Here is a 27405-nt window from a genome sequence, read left to right as displayed (position 1 = left end):
AGTGAGGGGAGGGGAGAAGAGGGGTGGGGAGGGGAGGGAGAGGAGTGGGGAGGGGGAGCGCACTCACCGACTTGCAGGTGGGCGCCAGCTTCTTGAGCAGGAACGGGATGGTGATCTGCAGCAGAGCCTCCCGGAAAAAGCGCTTCCGCACGGTGCTGCTGTCATAGTCGTATTTCTGCCAGGAAGAGCGGCCAGGGCACAGGAGGCTCTGGGTCAGGGAGCGCCACCGGTCCCGGTCTGAGCCGAGCCCCAGCGCCCCCCTGGGTGGAGGGGCGGGGCCTGGCCGGGCGGCTCACCTTCAGCACCCGCTCCAGGATGCGCTGGATGGACTTGCATAGCTCCTCCTTGGTGGGCCCCTTCCCCAGCTCCTGGTGCAGGAGGGTCTCGAAGGTGTACACGGCGTTGTCCATTTGCTGCCGGCGGGGCACACCACGGGGCACGTGAAAGGGGTGCCCGCCGGGAGGAGGGGGCGCCTGTGTGCTCAGCTGCCCGTTCACTCACTCACTCCTGTACTGTCTGGTGTGCTGGCTCAGGGCCGGGCACCGGGGCCACTCCCTGCCTCAGGGAAACAGAGGCCCTGGGCCCTGTGGGAAGGGGCTTAGGGAGCAAGACCCCGGAGGAAGGGGTCTCTGAGACCCAAAAGATGAGTCTGAATTAGCCAGGGGGGGCGAGGGACAGGGTCCAAACAGACCAGAGAGCAGAGTAGCGGAGAGCACGCGGGGGCCGAGTGTGGCTGCAGTGAGGCCCGTGGGGACGACGAGGAGGGGGCTGGGAAGGAAGGCCACAGAGGCAGCCTCTTCCCCAGGAGACGGGGACCTGGGGACGGCGGGGGCAGCTGGGGTAGCACCCTGGGCTCACCTCACGCATGAGGATCTGGGCTCGCTGCTTGAACACAGACGTGCTGGACACGTCAAAACGCTGCTGCAGCCCATCGAGCCGCAGCGGCTCCATCTTCTCATAGCAGCTCTGCATCTTGAGGGGGTGGTACGCCAGCTGGGACAGCTTCTCCATGTACTGCAGGGACGCAGAGACACGCGGGACCTGAGCTGGGGCCGCCAGAGGAGCCAGGCAGCCGGGAAGGCCATCCGGGGGTGGCGGTCACAAGGGCAAGCGCTGGAGGACCCGGGACAGGAAGCATGAGGATCTGAAGGCAGGAGGAGTGGGGTCCGGCAGCACAGCGTGTGGGGAGAGGCCAGCCCGGGCGCTGGGTGACCTTGGGCAAATCGCTCACCTTCTCTTAGCCTCCAAGTCACGAGCTGGTTTTTCATGATCTCTAAGGTCTTCTATGGCTCTCAAATTCTATGATTATTATTGTCAATGGACTCCTCAGTTTGGGGTGTAGAAGACGCTGAGATTACAGGACCAATTCTGTCTACACCTGACAACTATGTGGGGTTCCAGGCAGCCGACTACCCCAATGTGGGGTCTGTGGAAGACCGTTCACCCCGAGAACCAGAGCACTCAGAAGTGAGAGAGGCTGGCTGCATTTGTGGGGTGCACGCAGACCCTCCGTTCACAGGTTATGCCCCGGAGGGGAGCGGCCAGCCCTGATCACAGTGAGGGCCTGACGGGGGCCAGACCAAACCCAAACCCGGGGCCATGCCTGGCTCACCTCGCCCAGCTTGTCGATGCCGCCCTCATTGATGACGTTCAGGTTCATGTCGGTGACCTCCTTGAAGAAGACGTCCCGCACTTCGGTGAAGCCCTGGCTGGTGGGCACCATCAGGGCCTCCAGGATGGACGGGATATAGGGCTGGACATGATTCCGGACACACACCTCCGCCTTGGGGAGGATGGAGGCTGCGCAGAGGGAGCTGGTTAGCGGATGGCATCCCCGGTAGCAACTCCCACCATCCCAGACCCCCAGGCTAGAGGCAGGCGGTCGTATTATTCTTTAAAGAAAACCACTGGTGACAACATTAGCAAACTGAAGGATTCTTGAGGAACGGCTGATAATGCAGCACAAATAACAGGGAGTTCCGAGACTGGACCCTGATGTTCCTGACACTGTGACGGCAAGAAGCTAAGAAAACGGCTAGTGTGAAGGTCTCTAGGTTGGCAGTTTTTCTGTTTAGCTGGAGGAAGAGAACTCACCTTTGGGGGTCTTGCTCCTTCGTTTAAAAAAAAAATGGAAAACACTTCAGTGGCTTCAATGAGCCTCTGAGTTTTGCAAACCCCGATTCTGCCCTGGAATGGTGTGGCCTGACTCAGCCCACCTATGGAAAAGGCTGCTTCCCTGTGGGCAGGGACCGTCTCCAAGACATTCTGACCAAGGCATTTTTTAGCCAGGGGGTGTTTTGACGTCCCTCCTTCTCCCCTGCCCAGCTAACGTTATTTGTTCCACACAATAAATGTCAACTCTCGGGGTCCTCCCCAGCTCACAGTGAGCACAGCGGTTAGAGAATAACCTCGGGCAACTGACAACAGTCACAACTGTGGCCAGCGTGTGACGGATGACAAGTGAGTGAAGAGATCCCATCAGGCTCGGAACAGAAAGGAGCATCAGCTGACCAGAAAGGCTGGCTGAATGTGAATCACCGAAGTCAAGCTGATGTCGCTAAAATGACACATGGTAGATCTGATGACAAAGACGAAGAGAAGGCTTGAACCTCCTCAGCGTCATTTAGGTCACCAAGATCTGAGTCTATAGAAATAACAGCTGACAAACAACTCACAGGGGCTGGAAGAACAATGCCTCAGGTTTGATTCTGGTGTTTTAAAAGTAATCAATGAATCAAGTCCTTCCTGTGAAATGCAAACGGATCCCTGAACAGGCAGGAGGGACCCCCTGACCCCGGAAGGCGGGTGGTCCCAGCACGTCCACCAGGTGATGACAGCCATAGCAGGTGGCCCTCCTACCTCGGATCTTGCTGGCCAGATGCTCCTTGGAGGTGATGATCTGGTCCATGTCGGTGCGGATGACCGCCTCCATGGCCGGCCGGGCCAGCTGCAGCTTGGACAGCACGGCCTCCAAGCGTGCCTTGGCCTGTTCATACACCATGCGGTACACGGTGTCTGAGATCTGTGGGCAGGGCGGAGGTGTCAGCGCCAGGCCGAGGGTGCCAGGCGGCTGCAGGCCCCCACCCCTACTCCCAAGCCCAGGCCTGCCCACCTGGATCCACTGCCGCTGTCGCTCCTGCGGTTTCCCCTTCAGCCGGGGGGCGAGCTCTGCCTTCAGCTCAGGGCCCAGCTCCTCCATCACCAGGTTGCTCAGGATCTAGGACCGGGAGGCACAGGCCGGGGCAGGGGTCGGAGCATGCCCAGCCCCTCCACATTCCGGCAAGCCCGGCCACTCAAACCCCCCTCAAAAAGCTGCTCTGGGCTTCCCTGGTGGCGCAGTGCTTGAGAGTCTGCCTGCCGATGCAGGGGACACGGGTTCGTGCCCCGGTCCGGGAAGATCCCGCGTGCCGCGGAGCGGCTGGGCCCGTGAGCCATGGTCGCTGAGCCTGCGCGTCCGGAGCCTGTGCTCCGCCACGGGAGAGGCCACAACAGTGAGAGGCCTGCGTACCGCAAAAAAAAAAAAGCAGCTGCTCTTTGCTCCACGTCTCCATTGCCCTCCCTCCTAAGCATCATTCCCACAGGTCCCAGCTCACCTGCTTGGGTGTCCTGTAGGATCCTGTAGGGGCCCCACCTCAGGACCATTGCACATGCTGCCACCCTGTCTGGAATACCACACCCTTCCCCCCTTGCCTGCACATGCAAGTGTGTGCGTTTACTTGTCACACGTCTGTTTCTCCTTCTAGGCAGCTCCCTGAGGGCCAGGACTGCGTCCCTCTTACAGTGCCCCCCAGCACCTAGTCCAGGGTCGGTGCTCAGTTAATGACTGAACAAAATAACAAGCAGCCCCCGCTGCGGGATCACCTCAGCCTCTACCCGCCCGAACCTGCAGCCAGGCTCCAGAGCCCTTGCCTGGGCCCCGTGCTGACTTGCGCAGCCTCCCCGCCAGCCTCCATGGCCTCACCTGCAGCTCGTTCCCACACAGCATCTCCCAGGTGCCGTACAGCTCCTTGGACTGGCGGTACATGCGGATGGCGTCCGTGAACGCGGGGCCCTCCACCTTGGAGTCCTCGGGGATCCCTGCCCGGGAGAGGGATGTAGAGAGGAGGTCGGTAGGATGGCCCGTGCCCTCCACCGAGACCAATGGGTTGACTGCCCAAACTCCCCCCACCTCTGACCCCCACGGCTCTTGTAGTAACAGCATCAGTAGTTGTTGCAGTGACAGTAACGATGAGAACCCACCAGCAGCAGTGGACAGTAAGACAGCCCTGCTCTGTATCCTCATCTCCTTCAATCCTCCCAACCAGCCCGAGCTGTGGGCACTGTCGTTTCCTCTGCTTTTCCAGATGAAGAAACAGGCTCCGAGGTCAGGCCACTGCCGAGGGTCCAAGGCCAGTGAGCAGCAGAGCCAGGACCAGAAGCCACCACCACCACCAAGGAGAGGCCACCCAGCACGGCAGACGGCATACCAGAGGCGCAGAGACCCTCCCTCCACCAGGGGGCTGCCAACCTCCCCCGCAAAGGGCAGGACAGTAAACAGTCTCAGCTTTGTGGGCCAGACGATCTCCGTCCCAGCCACTCAACCTGCCGTTGTAGCAGGAAAGCAGCCGCAGGCGGTGTGTGAACAAACGAGCCGATAAAACTGGATTTATTAAAATAGGCGATGAGCCCAATTTGCCTCGTAGCCTCGCTGCAGGTCATTGAACCCTAAGGGACCTCAGTTCTCCCTTCTGAATTGTGGGAACAATGACCAGCCTGGCCTCACACACCCACTGTGGGGCTGCCGCGACCACAGTGTGGACTGCAGAGGCAGGGCCTGGGGGCGGGCCCAGCGGGCACCACGTCGCACTTTATTAGTAACTGCAGCCACGAATGGCTCCTGCTGCCCTGGGCCCGCCTTGCTCACCGCCGTGCATCCAGGGGGCTGGAAATACCACTTCTCACTCCTGTCAATGATGGTGGCGGTGGTGGCCCAGATGAGTTTGCCCACCTCCCCCGTGCTGGCGAGGGGGTCAGTGAACAAGGCATGGGCCTCAGACTGGGTGCTGGGGAGGCAGGCTGCAGGAAGTCGCAACATCTGACTTCGGGACGAACGTGGTTAAACACCTCGCAGCCGGCCAGCTGGCGGCTACCCTGGCCACGAGCCTGTGACCACTGCGTCCCCAGAGCCAAGGGAAGGGGGACTGGCAGCCAGTGCCTCCGAAACCCCGACCTCCACGGCAGTGACCGCGGGCTGAGTCACCCCCCCAGAAAAGAGGCCCCTCTCTGGCGTGGGGAGAACCCCTCCCCCTCCACATCCGCTGACCCAGGAATCACCCTGCCTGGTGGGGCTGGAAGAGAGCTCAGAGGTGGGGAAACTGAGGCCCAGCCCCAGCCCTGCAGTGGCAGCTCCGTGGACCAGGATGGGGGCGTGAGGGGCGTCTCACCCTGCATTTCAGGGACCTGAGATGAGGAGGGAGTGACAGGGGCAGAGCAGGGGTGTCCCAGCTGGGGTGCCGCGCAGAGCCCTGGGGTGGGTGCTGCCCAGCTGGGCCAGGGGAGGAAGCCCCTCAGGCTTAAGGAGGGGCACCGTCTCCCGGAGACCAGGTTTTGCCTAGAACAATCCAGCCATGCGCTATATGCAGCCTTTCTCACATTGGGGCATTTACAGTCTGCAGACGGCAAGCCGGGTGTGCCCGGCAGGGTCGCTCTCCAGGTGGCAGGACGCTGAGCCAGAGGGCTGGGCAGCAGGAAGGAGGCCGCCGATGCCGCCTCAGACCCTCAGGACGTCCCTACTCTGCTCGCCGAGTGGCTGAATCAAAAGGGCGGGTGACCCCTCCCGAGCTCTTCCCCTGAGCCTGGCTGTGAGGGGCTGAACTGTGTCCCTTCAAAGTCCTATGTTGAAGTCCTGACCCCCAGCGCCCTCAGAATGTGACTGACTGCAGACAGGGACTAGAGAGGAAATTAAGTTAAAACGAGGGGCTCAGGCTCGGCCTTGATCCCATATGTATGGCTGGTGTCCTCAGAAGAAGAAATCTGGACAAATTGCGCACACAGAGCGGGGACTGTGTGAGGACACAGGGAGACGGCAGCTTCCTGCTGGCCAGGGAGAGACACCTCGGAAGAAAACAGACCTGCTGACACCTGGATCTCGGGCTTCCAGCCTCCAGAATTGTGCAAAAATAAATTTCTGTCGTTTAAGCCGCCCAGTCTCTGGTCCCGTGTTACGGCAGACTAAGGCTGAGACCGCACACGCATTCCCTCACCTAACTCCCCAAACAGCTCCCAGAGGGACAGCTGTTCTCAGCCCCACTCTCCCCATGAGGAAACGGGCTCAGGGAGGCAAAGTCACTGGCTCGAGGCCACACCGCTAGGGAACGGCAGCCCCAGGGCCTGAACCCAGACTGGCCGACTCTAGCGAGACCTGGAGACTTCCTGCCTGTGGGGTCCTCAGGGTCAGGCTGAGAAAGGAAGCTACATTCCTCAGGCCCGGGCAGCAGGCAGACAGGAAGAGGCCTTGACCTCTGCACCCCAGGCCCAGCCCGAGGGGGCAGCTCCGTGCCCCGCTGCCTCTTGCTGCCCCAGCTGCTCCGGGAATGCAGGATGTGGGCGGGGGCCAGACGAACTGTGTCCACCCAGCCACCCCCCACTTCCTGGCAGCCCCTGGAGTGAGCAATTCCAGGCCCTGCAAATTCCAGGCCCAGCCCCCGAGGAAGCCGAGAACTTTCCCACAGTCCTCAGGGTGGAGGAAAGGCTCCTCTAAAAACACCCTGTCAGCTCCCAACACCTTGCGGCCGCAGGACGCCTCTCCCCCCACCCCAGCAGCTCTCCCCGGCCTCCCCTCCTGCCCACAGGACCCACACCCATACCCCTCAGCCTCCTGGCTGAGCGCTCGCTATGTGCTAGGCACGGGGCCAAGAGCTCTACCCCACCCAGCTCATGTATTCCTCCCCACGATCCAGCAAAGCTTATCACAACTGCCATTGTGCGCACGGGGAACCAAACGGCGGCTCTTCCACACCTGGTCTGTCCCCACCCGGCCTGGCCTGGGGTCACCTGGCCAGGTCTGCCATTAGCCTTGGAAACCTTCAGAGGGAGGAGCTGGGCCAGGGAGGGGGGAGGAGGAGGGACGGTGCCCCAGGCCAGGCAGCCAGAGCCCAGATCGCCTCGGCCGGTCCTGGCCCCTCAGCCCCCGGGGACCTGGGAACAGGAGGCTCTTTGTCGGCGGCAGGGGCTGGCCTGACTAAAGACCTGGTTCCTGCCGCCCGGCAGATTCCAGCCGGGGCAGAGGCAGCCCTGGAGAGCGGAGAGGACAGGGGACAGGTGGGGTGAGCCGAGTCACCGCACAGCCGCCTCCAGGCGTGGGTGCCCACTGTCCATCCAGCGGGTGGAGCTGCGCCCCAGGCATGCCAGGCGGGGAGAGTAGGGCAGAGGCAAGGGCAGGGCGGGAGCAGCGGCCTCCCTCTGCTGCCCAGAGGCCAGGTCACCGGGAAGGAATTTCAGGGTCCAGGATGGGGTTGCTCCTCCCATAAGGGCAGGAAGCCCCTCATGCCCCACCCCTCCGGCTGAGAGACAGTCACAAGCCTTTTTGATCAAACTCCTTAAAGCCCCACAAGGCCCTCCAGACCTGACCCCAGCGCCCCCTCCAGGCCCATTTCCAGGCACCCCCTCCCCACTTCAGGGTCTTGTGTATCCTCCTCTAAACTGCCCACACCCCTGGGCCTCTCTTCATGCTTGCTGCGACCTCCGTCTGGAACTCACCTCCCTCTGCTCTAGAACTATGCATCCTCCAGGTCTCAGCTGAACCCCGGCCTCCTCAAGGAAGCCCCCCGATCTACCCCTCCCCACACACAGGATCCGCACCCCCCAGTACATACACACACTCCAGGTTCCCCAGGTGGCTCCCACCCGGCACCCGGCACAGCTGTGACTCATCACCGCCTGGTGTCCTCATCTGTTTAACATCTGTCTCCCCACCAGGCTGCCGGCAGCACGGGGACAGGGGCCATCCTCAGTGCCCAGCCCTGGGTCTGGCTCAGAGACATTAAAAGGTTTGTTAAGTGAATGAGTGACCTGGGGGAGACCTTGTAACTTTGCAGACGGGGACAATGAGACCCTGAGGGAGGAAGGGAACTTCCCAGACCCGGGTCCAGGTCCCTGAGAAGAAAGCAACGGTAGCATAAAAAAATCTTTACCAAGCGTTGAGTGGATGCTCACTGTTCACAAACCCTCTGAGACACAGGAGAGATTATTAGCCCCATTTTACAGAGGCTTCAGAAGGTAAGTTGGTCTCCTAAGGTCCTGTTGCTGGAAAGTGGCAGAATCAGGATTTTTATCTTGTGACCCAAGGGCTCAACAACTGCATCCCTCTGAGAACAATAACCCAAATTCTGTTTAAGAGCATCACAGAACTGTTTTCATCAAGGAAGACGGTGAAGGGCAGCATGACAGTGGTTTCGAACAGCCCCAGAAGGAAACGCAGAACAGCTCATAGAGCAGGGTGGCCACACCGCACTCAGCCACTAGGTGTCGCCACTCAGCACATAATCCACGTAACCCCGCTCCCAGCTCCTGGTGCCTAAAGGCGGCTCACCGTTGTTGCAGTGGCGGACGCAGTCCTGCAGGACAGCCTGCCACTTGTCCTGCTCAGCTTCCGTCATCATGCAGAAGTAGTAGTGACGCGCAGAAGGATGCCAGAGGATGAGCGGGAACTGCGTGGGGCACTTGAGGACGGGGGCAGTGCCCGATTTTGATGTGGTCCCTGTGGAGACAGTGCCCTCTGAACAGCTGCCCTCTGTGGCTTCCCTCGGCCAGAGGACGCCAGCAGCTGACCCCTCGCCCTGCCATGAGGGGCAGGCTCAGGTCCAGAGAGAGCTGGCCTGTCCCGGGGTGACCAGAGCGTCAGTGGGGAGGCCACGTCCTTCTCTCTTGCTCCACAGCCCGGCTAAAGGAATGTCAGACTCCCCCAGCACCGTTTCTCAGAGCTGGTAACGCAGGCACCTCCCTGGGGTCAGGTTCTAAACTCTGTGCAGGAGGCACAAATAACACAGGGTCAGAGCCCTCAGGGTCAAAGGCCAAGCATTACCTTCTTGGGTTTCCCTTCAAATTTCAGCAGCAGAGGCCAAAGTGTGGCTTAAATGTCCAAGGGGGGAGGGAGGTATGGATGTGGGAGATAGAGAATAAATAAAAGGGGATTTTTCTCTCTCTGTTTGGTCCACATGGATATTCGAGATCCAGCGAGATAAGTGGTCCTGGGCTGTGACCTTGCCACTCCTGTTAATAACAGGACAATGGCAGTTCTTCTCTGGGCCCTGGCTCTGGGTCCCTGCGCTCAGCTCAGCACACACAGCACCTCGTGGGGTCTACATAACACCCCAAGGTCAGCCCTCTCAGGGCAGGGGCTGGAATCCAGGAAAGCCAGACTCCAGCTGAGCCCTCAGCCACCAAGTCCCACACAAGGGTAAAAGCTGCCCCCACAGGGCCAGCACCTCCCTCACCCCTTGGGCTCCCTGGGATCGTCTGAGAGGCAGATGTCACCCCACAAGTTTTCTGGGTGTCTCTGATGGGGTGGGGTCGCCTAGGATAGCTCCTTACAAATGCGGTATTGACTCAGCAGTTTACAAATTGGGGCACCTGGATCACCTTCTCCTGGAAGCCTCTCAGGGACCCAGGGAAGAGGCGGGGTGGAGAGAGGTCCCCCTGCACGGCTGTGACCGCCCGGCTCAGGAAGCAGGGGCTCGGGTGGGGCAACCCCAACGCACTATGTGGCCACAGGAGAACCCCTCTCAGGCCTCCCTTTGGAGGCTCAGGTTGTGCCGGGCGCCTGCGGCTGGCTCTAGGCCCAGCTGGTTTTCCTGCAGGCGTGGAGCCTGGAGCTCCAGGAGCAGGGGCGCCCTCTCCCCTGGACAAATCCCTGGGTGCTTCGCCTGGGATGGGTGGTCCTTTACCTGGTAAGGAGTTGCCAACAAGCTCCAGGTACTGGTCCAAGGAAGTGAGAATTTTGTAGCCCGCACTGTTGATGACAGCTCGGGGTGGGACCTGCCGCTCATAAGCCTGAGGAGGGGGCGAGAGAGATGGTCCCTGGGGGTTACGTGTATGGCCAAGCCCAAACCCCGTCTCCATCCCTGGCTCCAGGGCCCCACTCAGTGTTGCCTGCCCCAGTCAGGGAAGAGGAGGAGGAGAAGGAAGAAGGGGAGGAGGGGGAGAGAGGACTTTGACCACCACCATGACTAGAGGCAACATGGTGTAGTGACCCGGACCCAGGGTCTGGGCTCAAATCCTGACTCCACTGAGTTCCGTCTGTGTGAGGCCAAGGATAAGCACCTCCTTTGCTCTAGTTTCCTCATCTATAAAACCAGTGTCATAACAGTTCCTACCTCACAGGGCTGCACAAGGGCCCAGTGAGCTAATCCACTTAATGCATAGCACTGTGCCTGGCACAGCGAGGGTCAGGGAGCACTGCTGAGGCGACTGCTATTATCACCACTGCACCTACGGTCTCTACGGGCGGCAGCTACCACTAGCCGAGTGTTCATTACATGTCAGGCACTGTGCTCCGGTCTCTGCATGCTTCATTTCACAGAATTCTCACAAGCCAGAGGTGAGTACCATTATTAACCCCAAGTTCACACCGCTGGTAAGGCAGCCGACCTGCACGCGAACCTGGTCTGTCAGCCCCTAGAGCCCAGGGTCTTGGACCATTTCCCTGAACTATCCACTACCTTCCTAAGTCCCCTTGGGAGGAGAATGAGGACTGGCCGCTGCTTTCTTACACCCCTGGGGAGAAAAAATAGTCCTGATGTAGGAGCTCATACAGCAGGGGTGCCATGCTGCACTCCGCCACTAGGTGTCACCACTCAACACATTCCTTAAGAGTGGCTGGAACCTCCAGGGCAATGATTTTCAAAGCGTGGTCCCTGATTAGCAGCATCAGTGTCACCCGGGAACTTGTCAGAAATGCATATTCTTGGGCTCCCTCCAGACCCGAATTCAGGGTAGGCCCAGCAACCTGTTTTTTAACAAGTCCTCCTGGTGAGTCTGGTGCATCCCTCAAAACAGAGGGCGCTCAAGCCTGTCCTTCGGCTGTTCGGCAGAAATGTCTGGTAGAAGGGCCTGTGGCTCAACCAGGTGGGGCTTCCAAGGGCCCAAAGCAAAGGAACAATCGAAGGACACCCATCCCCCCACTGCAGGGCACAGAGTTGCAAGGGGGGCATCAGGAAGGAAACAGATAGGACCACCACCCAGGGGTCCTCTGAGGCAGGGAACGGCCAGTTAGCTGCCGCTGTTGAAGAGCAAGGAAGGGAGGGGCTGGGGAGCAGCAGGAAGCCCAGGCGGGAAGGTGGCTGAGGGCGAGGAGGGCGCTGGAAATGGAGAGATTCGGAGGGCCTCGGGGGTGGGCAGGAGCCAGCAACGCGTGGCCAATGGGGGGAGAGGCAGAGTGAAAGGGGACCCCAGAGAGCTGGGTGCCTGGATGGATGAAATGCCACTTAGAGAGGGCAGGCAGCACAGCAAGGTATGGGGAGGCCGGAAGGGATGGGGGGAGGCTGCTGAGGTTCTGCTGTGGCCCTGGCAACAGCCAGTGCGGGGAGGAGGGGAGGGATGCGGGTGGAGGTACGGAGTCTCAGGCTTAGGAATGGGGGCCGTGCAGCATCAACTAGTGTAGAAGACAGCAAGCCAGGGGAGGCTGCGGAGAAGGGGAAGAAGCGGCCTGGCCAGGCCTGGGAGAAGCTGGGATGCGCTGGGGGCCTCACCACTTTGTTCTCGTAGAGCACCAGCCCATAGTTGTGCGGCACGAGGCTGAAGCGGTTCCTCCACTTCTTGCTGTCCTCCTGGTACTGGAAGAGGTTCCCCGAGAAGATGATGCGCTCATCCAAGGGCACCTATGGGAGGGAAAGGGCAGGGAGTGAGACCCAGCCTGGGAATGGGGTCCTCCAAGAAGGTGAGCACGTCCTCCATCCTGACCTCACCAAGGCCCCCGAGGCAGGGCCGCATGTCACACATTTGGCAGATGAGAAAAGTGAGGCTCAGGGCAGTGAAGGGGACCCCACTGGGGTCCAGGAGGATCAGAGGTGACGCCAGGACTTGAACCCAGGCCAGGCACCACAATACCGGACCCAGACAGAATCCCACCCCATCCTGGCCCTAGGCAGACACAGCTGCCTCGGGACAGGTCTCTAGAGCACGAAGCAGGCTGCTTCCCCATCCACCCCCACTGCAGCGTGGGTGCGCGACAGTCACTCCAGCCGGAGGGGACGTGCCCACCGGCCAGCACTGGTAAGGCCCCAGCACCTGGGCAATCTCTTTCCAGTTCTGGGCCTGTTTCCCCTTGGGGCAACAAAAACCTGACCACGGTGGCTCCATAGAGCCTCCCCAGTTCCGACGGCTGACAAGATAGTCTCCATGAATCTGGGTGGGAGAGGAGGGGACCTCAGCCTGGAGGGTTCCCGTCTGACCAGCATCCTGGCGGACTAGTGGCCAGTGTGGGCAGCAGAAACGCCCAGACCTTCCTGCAAAGCCCTAGCTTTGACTCGACCGCTGACTCAGTGTGACTTCAGCCCTGTCACATCACTTCCCTGAGCCTCAGTTTCCTCATCTGTCAAATGGGACAGTGACAGCACCGACTTCACCAAGGTATCTCGAGGATTCTGTGCAAAGATCACGCAGGCAGTCGGCACCTGGCAGGCAGTACGATACGCGAAGCCACCATGACCACTATTGGGGTTACTGTCAGTGTCATTCTCCAGCTCCTCGGGCTGACTTATTTGGGGAGGGGGAGGGGTGGCCGTCCCAGAGCGAGTGCTTCCTGAGCAGACCCGCACGGGGAAGCTTCAGGAAAGGAGAGACAGGCCACAAGGGAGCAGCCCTCCTCCTGGATGGGAGGAGCTCAGGGAGTTAAGTGTTCCTGTTTCTCAGCAGCTTCTAGCTGTTCTACAACAAATACGGTGCCTTCTGCAAAAGGAATCATGCATCGTGTGTAATAAAGGGAGAAAGTATTGCTATTGTCCTAACGGTGCCTAACCCTTCCTAGCTTCCTCGCTCTGCTTCTGGGTCTGCCCCGCAGCTGGAGTCAGAGGTGAGCGGCCCCTCCCCAGGCATCCTCACCCCCCAGCCCTCTCCCTTCACATGCAGCCTCCTCTCCCCAGCAACTCCTCAAGGGGAAATGCCAAAACATTCTTGGAAAATGAGGGCCTATTGTGCTCAAACAATAGGCCCCCGAAGACTGCTTCCTACCCAGGGATAAAAATATTTACAGGAAAAGAAAACGGTTCCCCCTACCACGCACCTCCCCCCACACACACACAGAGTGGGCTTTGCCCAAGTCACAGAGCTGGGCTCAGTGGTCTATATTTAGACTGGGGCCTACTTCAACCCAGCTCTTGAATCCCCATCTCTCCTAGAAAGGAAAGAGCACACAGAGCTCTCCCGACACCCTGCTCAGACCCTCACTCCCACCCCCAGGCCCCTGGTCTGCAGTCCTCCTCTCTGCTTAGAGCCGGAGCCCAGGCTTGGGCAGTGGGAGGCTGAGGGCATAAGCTCACCACCCAGGCGGGCCTGCCCGGGCGAGTGGGGCTCAGCAGCGCCCCCAAGTCCACCCCTAGATCCTGGGACAGTCCGTAATGGGTAGGTGGTGTGGGTTTGGGTTTTATTTTTAAGACTTTCCAATGGCAGAGTCACGTGTCCACAGGGAGGTCTGCAGGAAACGGAACCCGACAGCCCAGGCCAAATATTTTGGACTCTGCAAAGCTCTCCGATGCCACGATGGGCATCTGCGGTAAATGGTGAATGGCTAGAGCACAGTCCCCAGGCTCCGACAGCCCGAGTTCCAGTCCCGGCTCCACGGCCCACAGCACGGGAGCCCAGACAGGTGACTCCACCTGTCCAAGCCTCAGTGCCCACATCTGGGATGGGGATGGGACTAAATCTCAGTCCCTCCGAGCAGTGTCGTACCGGCTGCATGAGCAGCGCCCACACAAAGGACTGCTGTTTTTATTACTACCATTACTTGTGTTATTATTAACTGTATTGTTATTTATTGTATTATTCTTTCTTTTTTGTTTTAAGAGGAAATATCATTTATTTACTTTCTTATTGATTTATTTATTTGCCACATCTTGCAGCATGTGGGATCTTACTTCCCTGGCCAGGGATCGAACCCATGTCCCCTGCATTGGGAGCACAGGGTCTTAACAACTGCACCGCCAGGGAAGTGTCCCTGTATTATTATTTCTACCAAAAACAATTTATGTGATGATGATGATGATTTCTAGTATTATATTGTTATCATGACTTAGCCTCACTTTACTGAATGACAAAATGGGACCAAAGATTCCTCCTTTTCAGGGATTGTGGGTGATTTCATCTTACTCTTCCTGCTTACATGTTACTCCTGTTTTCTTACCACAAATACTCAACCTTGTGGGTGTTAAAGGCATTTCTCATGCAGAATAAATGCTTAGCGCGTCAGGGAACCCCATTTCTGTCTTAGGTTATTGGGACCCAGGTTGCCTGTGACATTTCCTTCCAAATAGGAGAGCCATTCCAGTTCTGCCCACTGGAAGCAGCTCACCTGGGCTGGGTCCAAGGCCATCTTTCCTATTACACAGGTGTGCTCCTGCCAGATACCCAGGCCAGGCCACATCTGCTGCCACAGGGTCAGGAGGTTGCCGTCACATCAGGAGACCAGACAGTCTTTTCTGGGCCCCAAATCAAAGGGAGGTGTGATGCTCTGAGAGGCTCTGACACACAGCCCTGACCTCCCCTCCACCCCAGGCAGGCTGGGGGTCAAGACAGAAAGAGACTTTGGTCAGGAATCTGGAACCTGGCTTGAATCCTGCTTCCACCACCCTGGGCCAGCCATTTAAAGGCTCAGCTTCGGGCCTCTGCACCTGCCATTCCCGTGGTCTGATATTCCTTCTCCCATCAGGTCTTCCACTGAGATGGCTCTTCTTCCAGGAAGCCCTCTTGGGCCACCCAGACAAGTCAGGCCCCACTGTCTGAGTCCACCCTGTCATCTCCTTCACAGCGCCCACTTTATCATGTAAAGGGCTGTTTACTGTCTCCCTGAGTGTCTGGGGGCAGCAAGGGCAGTGTGGCCGCAGCACCTGACCCGTCACAGTCAGTGTGTGTCCCGAGTAGGGGGCCTGTCTCTCCGCGGAATCCTTTAGTCTCAGTGGCAGCTCTCCCACTCCACTGACTTGACGCCTCCAGCCATTCCTCCTGCTGAGATGACACCAAAAGGTGACAAATCCTCAAAGCCTGGTCAAGTGATGCCAGCCCCCACCCCTTTGGTCTCATGATAAACAGGCATGTCTTTAGGCACTTGGTTTTAGGGGAGGGCGGGGAGTGGAATGAAACAACTCCCAGTGCGGGGCCTTTGCGGGCTCTTCCTTCTGCTCTGCCCCCTCCTGTCGCCCCCTGCGCACCCCGCTATGCCCACGCCCCTGCCCACACCGTTCCCCCTTCCAGAGACGCCTTCCCAATAATCCGAATCCCACCTAGCCTTCAGAGCGCCATGCGATGCTCACCCCCTCCACAAAGCTGCTCTCCTCTGGCCCATGACTCTTCCCTCTGGGCACCATTTCACAGACAGAAGAACAGGCTCAGCAAGGTTACCCAGCAAGTGGGGACTCCCACCCCCATTTCTCCTCTCACTGAATCCGCATCCTCCTCTACGCAGGAGGTACCCATCTGGCAGATGAGGAAACAGCCTTGAAGCTTACATCAATGGCCCCGGCCACCAGTTAATAAAAGGATTTGAACCCAAGGCCCCCCCGAGTTCTTTCCCACCAGACCACAGGGTTCCAGCCTCCATCCCTCAGCTACAGCACTGCCCCCGGCCCCTCGAAGCCTGAGCGCAGGATGACCCGGGCAGCCCCGAAGAAGGCGACAGGACTGGGGGCTGAAGCTGTGGCGAGGCAAGCAAGGGCGACTTCACAGCCCGCCAACCATGGAAGTCAGCCACGAATGCCCCGAGCCCCAGGCACTGGGGTTGGCTGGTCGACCAGTCTGATCCCCAGAGAGAAGCCGCTGGGCGCTCTGCCAGGGGCCACCAGCCAGGAATAAGTAGCCTCTGGGCTGCCACTCAGCCACTCCAGGGCCGGTACACCTGCAGAGGAGGGGGGCTGGCACCCTTCCTTCTCATCACCCCTCCCTCTGCCACCTGCCCGGCCATCCAGTGGGCAGAGGGTGAAGGTCACTGAGAGGGAATGACCCAAGTAATGGGACGTGCAGTGCCCTCAAACAGGACTTCCCTGGGCTGACACAGGGCCCCTGCAGCACCCCCAGAGGAGCAAGGGTTGGCCTCTCACCCCAAGTGCTCAGACCCAGGCCTGGCGGCTTCCAGCCGGGAACCCAGAGCCCCACCAGTGCCCCGGCTATCCCCTCACTTCCTCGGCGCCATTCCCATCCCCGGCCCCGTGCCAGGGCCGACCACAGGATCCCCCTCCCCAGGAGGCTCTCCACCTCGTCCGCCCATGCTGACGCCCAGGCTGGAGCCAGGCAGCTTCCAGTCCTCACTGGACAAATATTGACTGTGCAAACATAATCCTACCACTGATAATGGGATAATGACAAGGCCAGGGATGATGACAGTGTCAGCCAGCACCCGCCCAGCCCCAGGCGCCCAGCCGACAAATCTCTAAGCCTCACAGCCACCAGGTTCGGGAGGTGTGCTCGTCCGGGTTTACAGATGAGCACATGAGGCTCCACAGGTGAGGTAATAGCTCGCGGGCACACAGAGTGTAAGAGAAGGAGCTGGGCTTGGACCAGGCCTGTCAAGATGACTCAGAGCCCCAGCTCTGCTGACGAAGGGGCTGGCCCGGGGGAGTCGCCCACGGTGCTAAAAGGACCTCGACACCACCACCAGGTCACCTGCCTATTCAGAAGCCGGGTGCGGCCCTTAGAGACCATCCAGCAACAATGGGAAACAGAGGCCATGGAGGCCGCCCTGCCCCTGGCCCAGCGCCTCTCACCTTGCGCCAGAGCAGCTGGGCCTGTGGCGCCCCGGTGCCCTCGATCTCGTGTCGCATGCTGTTGAAGAGAGCCACACCATACTGGTCCTCGTAGAAGCGGAGGAACTCCGTCAGGATCTTCCCGGTTTTCTCTGCAAGGGAGGGACAAAGGGGCCATGAGGTTGGTGCAGTTGTTTCCGGGCAGCAACCCTGCCCCAGGGAGGGGCACCCGCCTTGCCCCAAATCCCAGTTCATAAAATTGTCCGCACGAGCTCCGTGCTCGTGTTTGCATCTGCACTGCATTCCTGGTAGGGGTGGTGCATTTCCCACACACACGTGGGTGCGCCTCTGGGCGGGGAAAAGGGCAATGACCCTGACAGAGAAACCACCAAAGACACGAGAAACCAACAGACACGTGAAAAGACGCTCGGCCTCACCAGCCAGCGAACAAACGCAAGCGGAACCAAGATTCCGTTTTCCCCTGTCAGACCAGCCAGGACCAGCCGGGACGAGAACAGGCACCTTAACCAGAACCGGGGGAGTAGGAAGTTGGGACGGCCTTTTTGGAGGGGGACCACAGCTGCATGCAGTTCCAAGGGTGCATGGGTGCCCTTTGATGCTGTACTTGCTCCTGTAGGAATCCAGCCCACAGAATTCACACAAGGACAGCAGGCATCTACGCACCAGAAATCACCACAAACAAGCCAATTGTGCACGTGGGGAATGATTCAATACCTAGCAGTTCACCCAGGACGGTCAGAAGATTCAGGGGACCTGGGTACAGGTACCAACAAAGGGAAGGTGTCCGTACTCGGCCACGTAAAGGAAACAGTGCTACGGAATCCCACACTGCATATCATCTCATTTAAAATTATTCCTGCATATGCCTATGAGTTATTTATGCTTGGAGACCTCCAGAAAGAGGTCCGGAAGGCAGCACTCCGGGCTGTTAAGGGTGGCGCACCTGGGTGTGGGAATGAGAAGCAGAGAGCAAATTTCAGTTTCTGCTTTATTCACTTGTATAGCATTTGAACTATTTTATGAGCATGATTCTTTCCACAATAAAAAAATAAACATTCTAAAATCAACTCATCTACCAAGTTAACAACCCCTTTGCTTTCACTGGCTCTTTGCTTTTCTCTTCGGCTAAAGCAGTTTCTGAACGGAGAAGGAGAGTACTGGGGCACCAGAGCAAGCCCAGCACATGCTGCCTGGGTGTCCCCATTCACAGACGAAGAAACTGAGGTCCAGAGAGGGCAGTAACCCATGCCGAGGGCGCCTCCTCCTTGGGCAAGGCTTCCCGGTCCTGAGTAGCTGCAGCTCGAGTCCTGCCCCGGGGTTCGTGCTGACCCACTGTGCGGCTCCCCCTCTCTGGGCCTCAGTTTCCCCCTGCACACCGTGAGGACCAGACTCAATAATGGACAGGCCCTACCACCTCGGACAGTCTTGGATTCCAGGTTCCAAAGACCTGTTCCTTTCTCAGAGGAGAAGGGGCTGAAGTGACGCCGTCCCTCCCATGGCTGGCCTCTGGATACCGAGGGCACCCAGCTAGGACAGCATTTCACTTAATCCTCTCAATAGCTCTACGGGGTACGGCTGGTGTTATCCCCAGTTACAGAGGACACCGAGGCTCAGAGAGGTTATGTCACTGGCACAAGGTCACACAGCTAGCGAGTGGCATAACTGGAATGCAGTCCTGGGGCCCAGGCAGGAGGTGGTGGCTGGGGAGGAAGCCTGAGAGCAGGTGCCACATCCCACACCTAGGGTCTCGGGCAGGCCCACTCCCTCCACTCCTTCCAGAGGCAGCTCAGCCCATGGGTCCGTCTCCACAGGCCTGTGCTCCCCTTTCCTGGAATGAGCTCGTGTCTGTTCAGATTCTGTCTGGGGGGGAGGAGAACAAATGAGGAATTTGCTTTGAATGCCTATTTTTTAAAAACTATAAACAACCAGAACTCTCTCAAACACCACGGGAATTGTTTTGAAAAATGATGAGGCGGGCTGGGGGTGGGGGAAGACGAGGTAACGCACTGGAGCCAAACAGAGAAAACAGGACCGTAGACAACAACAGTACTGATAAAACATGTCATCGTCATCATAATCGCTCCCTTTTATTGAGTGCTACCCCAAGCCAGTGGGTGGGCAAGTTTCACACGCAGGATCTCAAAGAATCTTCACAAAAACCCTAGGGAGTCAGTGTTACTGTTTTCCCACGTTAAGGATGAGGAGGCTTGCAGACCCAGCACTGGAGAGCCAGGTTCTCAGCCTCCAGCCCAGGGTTTTGCCCCAGCTCTGCCTCAAACAGCCGGACAGCCAATGGGCACTCTCCCAGCACGCAGCATGGGTAGGCTTGGCCCTCGGATCTCAAGGGTCCTTCAGCAACAGCTCTAGGATGCCTGACTCGGCCCTGATGCACCCAGCCTCAGACACAGCATTATTTCCAGAAGGGCTAGAATGTGCCCTGATGCGTGGGAAGCCAGGCCCAGGAGGAAGCCGCCATCCTGTGTCGGGACTCAAACCCAGGTCTGTCTGACTCCCAGCATGTTCTCAGCTGCCGGGTCAGCTAAGCCCAGGCATCACGTCCTGGCAGGGAAGGGCCCAGCCAGAAGGCCCAGGCATCGCCCCATCGAGGGGCACACCGAGGCCCACGTTGGGTGGGACTGTGGGTTGAAGAGGAAGCCAGGGGAGGCCGAGGAAGTGAAAAAGAGAACGAGGTGACCCAGACGGAGACAGAAAACGAAGGTGAGACTGACAGGCCTGATGCATCCAGGCTGACAGGGGCAGAGTAGGAGGCAAGAAGGAAATTCATTCTTGGCCTCTCACGTTGGGACGCAGAAGAGTTTATCCAAGTGATGCTGTGGGACCAGGGTCCAGGAGTAGAGGGCACGAGGAGTGGGAGAGGAGAAGTCACCCGGCAGAGGGGGGAGAGGGGAGAGGGGACAGGGGACAGAAATATGGGTTGCCTCGCTCAAAGGAGTAGGAAATGAGAAGACAGCCCCATGGGCGCTGCGCCCCCAAACAGGCTGCAGCAGCCCTGATCTCACCCAAGCGCCACCACAGGCATGCCTTGCTACCCAAACTCGAGAACCGTCTAGACCTGGACCTGCTTTCAGATAAACTCTTTGCTACCGGAGATTCCAGAACCAAACAGATCAGACAGTGTGGGGTCTCTCAGTACCCCAATCTGCTCTCCAAGCTGGGAGCCGAATGGATTGGGATAGGGAGGGAGGCTGGTCCCTAAGGACTGAGTGCCCACCCCACGCCACGCCCCAGGGGCTGCGGACGCCGCCACCCGCCCGCTGGGTGAGAGGTTAGGGGCCACAGGAGGAGGGTCCCGGCAGCGCCAGGGAACTGGGTAGCTCAGCTCGGGTTTGGCAACAGAGGGAGCGCTGGAAAGGGAAGACCGTGACGGAAGAGGGCCGCGGGATGGCTTCTTGGCAGCCAGGAGCACATTCTTGAGAGATGTCCTAAGACAACTTGGGAGGAACTGCCACGTGCTGGTACAGAGGAGGTGCCACAGGAAGGCAGAGGATGAGGACTCGGGGGGCTGCGCAGGGGGGCCTAGGTGTCAGGGCTGGAGAGACCTCAGAGAGGCAGGGAGGGGAGGGGGTCCAGTCCCCTCCAGGAACAAAGGGCTCCCAGAGGAGGAGCCCCGAAGGGTCCCCCAGCAGCCTCTCTGGCCGGACGCTGCGGAGGAGGCTGCAGGCGGCACTGCAGCCCTGGAGAGGCACCTCCTGCCTGCTGAGCTCGGGGGCCACGGCCCAGGCAGCCCCCTCCCTGCAAGGCCTGCTCAGCATCCCACTCTCTCCCTCCTCGCCACCCTGCAGCGGCGATCTCCCTGGAGCTGCCAGAGGGGTTTAATGACTCGAATCCCACCACGCGTCCCTGCCTGGGTGTCCACGGGTGGTCCCCGAGGACTCAGGCGCCCCTCTCTCCTCCACACCTACCTGTACCAGCTCTTCCTGCCTCTTCCCAAGCTTCGGGAGACACCACATGCCAGGGATTCGGGGCCTCATCAGCCCAAAGGGGACTGTGAGCCAGAGAGGGTGAGGGGCTCACCTGAGGCCGCAGAGCCAGACCGAGGCAGTCAGGGTTCTAGCCACAGCCTGCTGACCCCCTCCTGGTCCCGGCTCTGACCACTGTCCACAGGGCCCCACAGGGCATCCCTCCTCACAGCGGGCAGAGAAGTAGGTTGTGGCCCCTCTCCAGAGGCAGGGCCGACTGCAGGGGTCCCTGGCCTGGGAACTGGGAGGCCCTGGCTAGTTGTAGCGATGCAGTTGCTGCTGGGAGCTACGGAGAGGGGCTGGGCTGGAGCAGCCTGAGGACGAGTGCCGGCCTCACCCACCCTCCACACTTTCTCACACATCCTCCCTCCTTTCCTGCACTCAGACCCAGATGCTCTAGGATAAGAAGGTAGGGGGGTACTGATGGAGCATGCCCTCTAGCCCCAGGCCCTGTGAGTTCAGAATCCCAGTTCTGAAGACCCAGCCCCACAAGCTGCCTAGCTCTCTCAGAACCTCAAGTTCCCGATCTGTAAAATGGGCATAACAGATGGGTCCAGTTCAGGACCTCCATAAATGTTACTACTAATCATAACCATCGTGCTCAGCTCGTAACAACAGTAAGGACTGTTTGAAAGTTTTATTAACAGGCATAACTTTCATAGTTTGAAAAAATCCAATAAAGACTTTTTAAAAAAAGAAGCAGGAAGAGAATCGCAAAATAATAATGATGATAAAGATCGGCAGGTCTTCAACAAAGACCTGAAAAAGGGAGCGCTCCCTAGGAGGAAGGAACTGCACAGGCAAGGGTAAGGGGGTGGGAACACCTGGTCAGGTGCAAGGACCATGCAGGAACCCAGGTTCCCACCTGACCCTGGTGGGCTCCCTTGGCATAATCTTCAGCCTCTGCGAGAGCCCAGAACCAATCACTGGGCCCTCTTGTGCCCCTTTGCCAGCATAACCTGCAGAATTAGGACGTAAGCTCATCCCACTCAGACGCAGGGCCCGACACACAGACACACGCAGAGTCTTCAAATGGCCCCGAGGTGAACACAGGTAAATAAACCCTCCATTTACAGGTGTATAAGCCAAGGTCCAGAAAGATTAATGGCTCAGGAAAGGTCATCTCACTCATCAGTCAACAAAAGCGCCTGAGCACCTACGTGGGGCTGTCATGGGACTGCCTGCGGGGGTCCTGATACCCTTAGGAAACCAAGAGGACGGCACGTGAATTCTGGGAGTGTGGGTGTGGCCACCACTGTGCTCTGCGACCTCAGGGAGCCACTGCCCACCCAGGCCTCCACCTCCACGCCACATCCACAGCACGAAGGCAGCGGCTCCACTCAGACTTGAAGAGGCCACTGCCCAGGACACGGAGGCCAGGGAGACATACACGCAGACACACACACACACACACGCCCAGGCCATGGAGGCCAGGGAGAAATACACGCAGACACACACACACACACACACGCCCAGGACACGGAGGCCAGGGAGACATACACGCAGACGCAGAGACAGACACACACACACACACACACACACACACACACGCCCAGGACACAGAGGCCAGGGAGACATACACGCAGGCAGACACACACACACACACACGCCCAGGACACGGAGGCCAGGGAGACATACACGCAGGCAGACACACACACACACACACACACGCCCAGGCCATGGAAGCCAGGGAGACATACACGCAGACACACACACACGCCCAGGACACGGAGGCCAGGGAGAAATACACGCAGACACACACACACACACACGCCCAGGACACGGAGGCCAGGGAGAAATACACACACACACACACACACACACACACACACACACACACACACACACACTCATTCTCTCTCACTCTCTCTGGCTCTCTCAACCTCTCTCCCCCTGCCCGCCGCCCCAGGGGCTCTTTTGGCATCTTTTGGCGAGCTGGTTTAATAAGGGATCTTACATCTGTATCTCTGGTTCTTAGGATGGCTCTGCCCCCCAGATGACCGGAACCATGTCTCCAAAGCCTGTACTCTTTGGGACCATCGAGGGTGACCCAGAAGGGCCTCCTTACCAGCCAGTCTTCCTGACTCTGCCCCCAGAACTAACTCCCAGAGTTGACTGGGGTGCCTTTCTTTCCACTGAGGACTTGTGTCTGTTCAAGAGCTCAGGTAATGCTGATAGATTGTCACCCCCACTTTGTAGGTAAGGAAACTGAGGCTCAGGGTGACTTGGAGACCTTCTGAAAGACACTTAGCCTAGGGAATTCCCTGGCGGTCCAGTGGTTAGGACTCCACACTCTCACTGCTGAGAGCCCCGCTTCAATCCCTAGTTGGGGAACTAAAATCCCATAAGTGCAGCACAGCCGGAAAAAAAAAAAAAAAAGACACTTGGCATAAAAGGGGAAACAGGTGCGTTTCAAACCCAGTCTCACGTCACAGCCTACGCACTCCCCCACCTCTTGAAGCCTCTTCATTCCCAACACAATTTCCAAGGCCCTGCCCTACACTTTCTTGCTGGATCTCTGCCTGTTCCCTAGAGGCAGGCAACACAGGCGTTACAATCCCCATTCTACAGATGAGGAAACCGAGGTTCAGAAAGGCAAAATGACTTTCCCAAGGTCACACAGCTGGTGACTAAGAGCCTAGACTGAAGTCTGGGCTCTCCAGCCCCTACCTGGTCGGAGCTGGCAGGGAAACTTCACTCCTACTGGGTCCTCATTTGTCAATCTTCTGTGGACCTCAATCTTCTACTTGCAAAATGTGTGGGTGGGTCCCTATTGGCTCAGCTGATCTAAAATCTCAAAGATTATCTAATCAGTGCTGGGCTCACCCCAGGAGCTGACTGGGATGCTGGCCTCAGCACCATTTCTTTTTTTATAAATTTATTTATTTTATTTATTTATTTTTGGCCATGTTGGGTCTTTGTTGCTGCACGCAGGCTTTCTCTAGTTGTGGCGAGCGGGCGCTACCCTTCGTTGCAGTGTGCAGGCTTCTCATTGCGGTGGTTTCTCTCGTTGTGGAGCACGGGCTCTAGGCGCACGGGCTTCAGTAGTTGCGGCACGCGGGCTCAGCAGTTGTAAGGCATGGGCTTAGTTGCTCCGCGTCATGTGGGATCTTCCTGGACCAGGGCTTGAACCCGTGTCCTCTGCATTGGCAGGCGGATTCTCAACCACTGTGCCACCAGGGAAGCCCTCAGCACCATTTCTGAGCTGCTGGTGAGTCAGCTCTGAGTGGAAGCTGACCACAGCCCGCCTCGGGCTGGACAGAAGAACTGGGGGCGGGCGGTGCAGCAGGACCCAGCATCACCCCAACTTGCAAACACGGCACCGTCTCCACTGGGCATTCAGGCTCTGGGCTCAAGTTCCAGCTCTGCTACCAACTAGCTGTGTGACCTTGGCCAAGGTACTTCCCCTCTCTGAGCCTCTGTTTCCCCCTCTGCAAAACAGCACAACAGTATCTGCCTGATCAGGTTATAAGATCAATGGGCTAAGAGCATAATGCACTTCACCCTGGCAAGGAGGAGGCACGCTGCTAGTGGGGGCTCCTGTAAGGTGCCTCTTGTCTAAGGTTCCTCTAACCCAGGGAGAGGCCCTTGACACAGGCGGAGCAAACCCTGGCCTGTCCCGGCCCAACCCCAGGACCAGCACCACCAGCAGGCAAGGCAGCCAGAGGAATGTTAATCTCTGATCCTCCAAACTGACAAGTTAAGGATCACACTACTTCCTGCACTCAGAGAGCGGGGGCTGGGCCAGAACTGGGGAGGCCCCAAGGTGGCCTGAAGTTCCCTGGTTACTCTGGGGGCCACTGTACTCAGAGAGAAGGGGCTTGCTGAGCTCAGGATGGGAGGAAGGAGTACAGAGGTCCTCAGAGAGAGGGCCCAGAAAGGTACCTTCCAAGAGCCTCCAGTGCCAAGCTAAGGAGATGCTTTGCCTTCTCGTGGCCCTCCCAAGCCCAGCTCACGCCATACCTGCACTAAAGCCTCTTACCTCGATCATCCCCCCCAATCCTCAACTCAGCCCTGGGGCAGGTGGTGTCTGAACTGCAGGAATGTTTAAGGTGAGGAGACGGAGCCCCAGAGAACGGCCAAGTCCCTCAGCCGGGAAGCAGCGGAGGCAGGATATGAGCGCAGGTCCGGGACCCCCTCTACATTGACAAGACACCACGACGGAGAGGACGCTCTCCAGCCAAGACCACATCCGCCCTGTGCCAAGCATGGGGGCTTCAGGCCGGTCCCAGCCCTGGATTGGCCCAAGCTGAGGGCACTGTGCCAGACCCATCCCTGGCTCAGCCGGTCCCTCCAGTGGGCTCCAGGGACACACCTCACCCAAGAGCCCAGCCCTGTACCAGGGCTGAGATATTTGCCGACTGAAACCAGGAGGGCAGCACCCTGTAGGGTGGGGCAGGGCCACAACCTGCCTGCCTGGTTCCCAGAGCCCAGGGGATCAGGCCCGGGGTGGGAAGGTGGGGGAGGCAACTGGGGATACCAACCCCACCCACCCCAGAGCCAAAGGGACAGCAGAGGCAGAGTGGGGGCAGGGACTGAGCTTCCCTGTGTCACAGAGTTGTCCGAAGTACCACCATCTCCATCATCTGCCTGGCACAGCCAGGGAAGCCTGAGGTCCAGAGCAGTGGAGACACTCTCCCAGGGTCACACAGCATGTCCTGACAGAGCTGGGTCGGTATGCCAGCCCTCAGTGCCCGGCCCGGGGCCTTTCTGCTCAACACCCCCTATTATTATTACTAACGCATAACAGCAACAGCCGCTCACTCAGCAGCTCCTCTGGACCCAGGATGGCGCTACAATTACACGAGTTGCTCTATGTGCTGTCCCCACTTCACATAGTAGAAAACTGAAATTCAGAGAGTGTAAGTGTTTCCTCCAAGGACACACAGCTTATAAATTATATGGACCCAGAACAGTCTGAGTGTTAACAGGGAACAAAAGTTTGGGCAAACGCATCTCACCCCCACCTTCCAGACTGCCAGCCCCTGGGGTGCCCCACAGCGCTGGCCCTGTGGGCGGCCGACGGGGCTCCTGTAATCAGGGGGCGAAGCTGGCGGAAGGCGGGTGACGACAGGCTCCATCGGCCAGCAGGAGAGGAGGGCTGGCAGCCCACCCGTGAGAAGAGCCTGAACCAGCAGCTGGAAGCCTGCAGAGCCAGAGCCAGAGCCAGGAGGGGATAGGACAGCTGGGTGCCCCCGGCCAGGCCAGTCCTTGTCCATAAGGGCGACAGCACCCAGCGAGGGCGAGGGACTGATCCAGGGTCAACCGACTTCTGGAGCCAAGAGGATTCCCACCCCAGCCTCCAGCGCAAGGCCATCAGGGTGAGGTGGGCGTCCCAGCTGCCCACGGGCTGGTCGAGAGGCCAGTATAGCTCAGCCCACCTCCACACCAGGCCCCTCCCATCGTACCCCTGCCACGGCCTCCAAATTTCTACCCCCTCAGCTTCCCGTTTCCCTCTGATCCTTCCCACACACAGGAACCACGGGGATCTTTTTGTTACAGCTCTCACCCCGAATCTCCCCTGCTCAAAAATGTCCACAGTTCCCACTGCCTTTATGACAAAGATCAAGCTCCTCGGCGTGCCTGCAGACCCCTGGCTGCCCTTCCTCCCCGTGGGGTCCCTCCGGGTCAGGGACACCCCTCCCTTCTCACTCTCCACTGCACCATCCCTTCCCCCGGGATGTCCCCAGGGTGGGTGGGACCTCCCCCCTCTCCCGATTGCACAGTGGGTAAGGCCTGTGCCCTGTCTCATACCCCCAGGCAGTAGCCACCACATCTGGGACAGGACCTGGCACAAAGGAGGAACAGGAAGGAAGCCCCGAGTGAGAGGCCAGAGGCAGAGGTCCTGAGCCAGGGCCCCCGCCCCGCCCCGGTGGGGAGCCACCGCCCACAGTGAGCAGCGCAGCTCCACACCCGCCCCAGAGGTTCCTCAGCACAGAATGGGATGCCCGACCCGGGGCCGCGGCTGGGTCCCGGGGCCATGAGAACGTGCACCGTGCTGTCCTTCCTCCTGGGGAAGGTGGCTGCCACCCTCGAGGCTTCCTCCCTGCCAGCCTCAGGTGCCCCGCAGGGACCCTCTGCTGGGCCACCCCTTCCCTGGGGCCAGTTATGAAGAAGGAAAAGCCTCACTCCGTAATCCAGCGCCCCCAGCCTGCCAAGGCCCGGTAACAATGGACACCTGACAGTGCGCCGGCTCCGTGCTTCACGTGGGACATCAAGACAGCCCCGAGAAGGAGGGTCCTCATCACCCCCGAGGACAGAGCGGGACACGGAAGCACGGGGCAGCCGAGGAGCCCACCCGGCCTCACACAGCTGGTGAAGCACAATGCCGGCTGCTGGCGCCCAGCACCCCGCAGGGGGATCTGCCACACTCTGAGCCCCGGCAACAGCCCTAGAAGGTGGGTACAGGTATTACCCCCACTGAGGACACAGAGGCTGCAAGGCCCAGTGGCTTGTCCAAGGCCAGCCAGCTGTCAAGT

General features: G+C 59.0%; 1 protein-coding gene across 2 annotated transcripts in view; it reads right to left on the bottom strand.

Annotated features, from left to right (window-relative positions):
• Window positions 1-27405, bottom strand: part of NIBAN2 (niban apoptosis regulator 2) — a 56625-nt gene that overhangs the window by 8382 nt on the left and 20838 nt on the right. For both annotated transcript variants that reach the window (XM_060014119.1, XM_060014120.2), the window contains exons 2-12: window positions 16947-17077; window positions 11727-11855; window positions 9924-10029; window positions 8570-8737; window positions 3962-4077; window positions 3113-3217; window positions 2860-3022; window positions 1613-1800; window positions 859-1014; window positions 297-413; window positions 68-175 (exon numbers count right to left, since the gene is read on the bottom strand). In XM_060014119.1, the coding sequence (XP_059870102.1) occupies window positions 68-175; window positions 297-413; window positions 859-1014; window positions 1613-1800; window positions 2860-3022; window positions 3113-3217; window positions 3962-4077; window positions 8570-8737; window positions 9924-10029; window positions 11727-11855; window positions 16947-17077 (1487 nt within the window). The remainder of the gene's footprint in view (window positions 1-67; window positions 176-296; window positions 414-858; window positions 1015-1612; window positions 1801-2859; window positions 3023-3112; window positions 3218-3961; window positions 4078-8569; window positions 8738-9923; window positions 10030-11726; window positions 11856-16946; window positions 17078-27405) is intronic.

This window comes from Delphinus delphis, chromosome 6 (assembly GCF_949987515.2).
Source record: "Delphinus delphis chromosome 6, mDelDel1.2, whole genome shotgun sequence".
Taxonomy (NCBI): Eukaryota; Metazoa; Chordata; class Mammalia; order Artiodactyla; family Delphinidae; genus Delphinus; species Delphinus delphis.
Note: the sequence above shows the minus strand (reverse complement) of the source record. Positions and strands in the feature narration are given on the sequence as shown.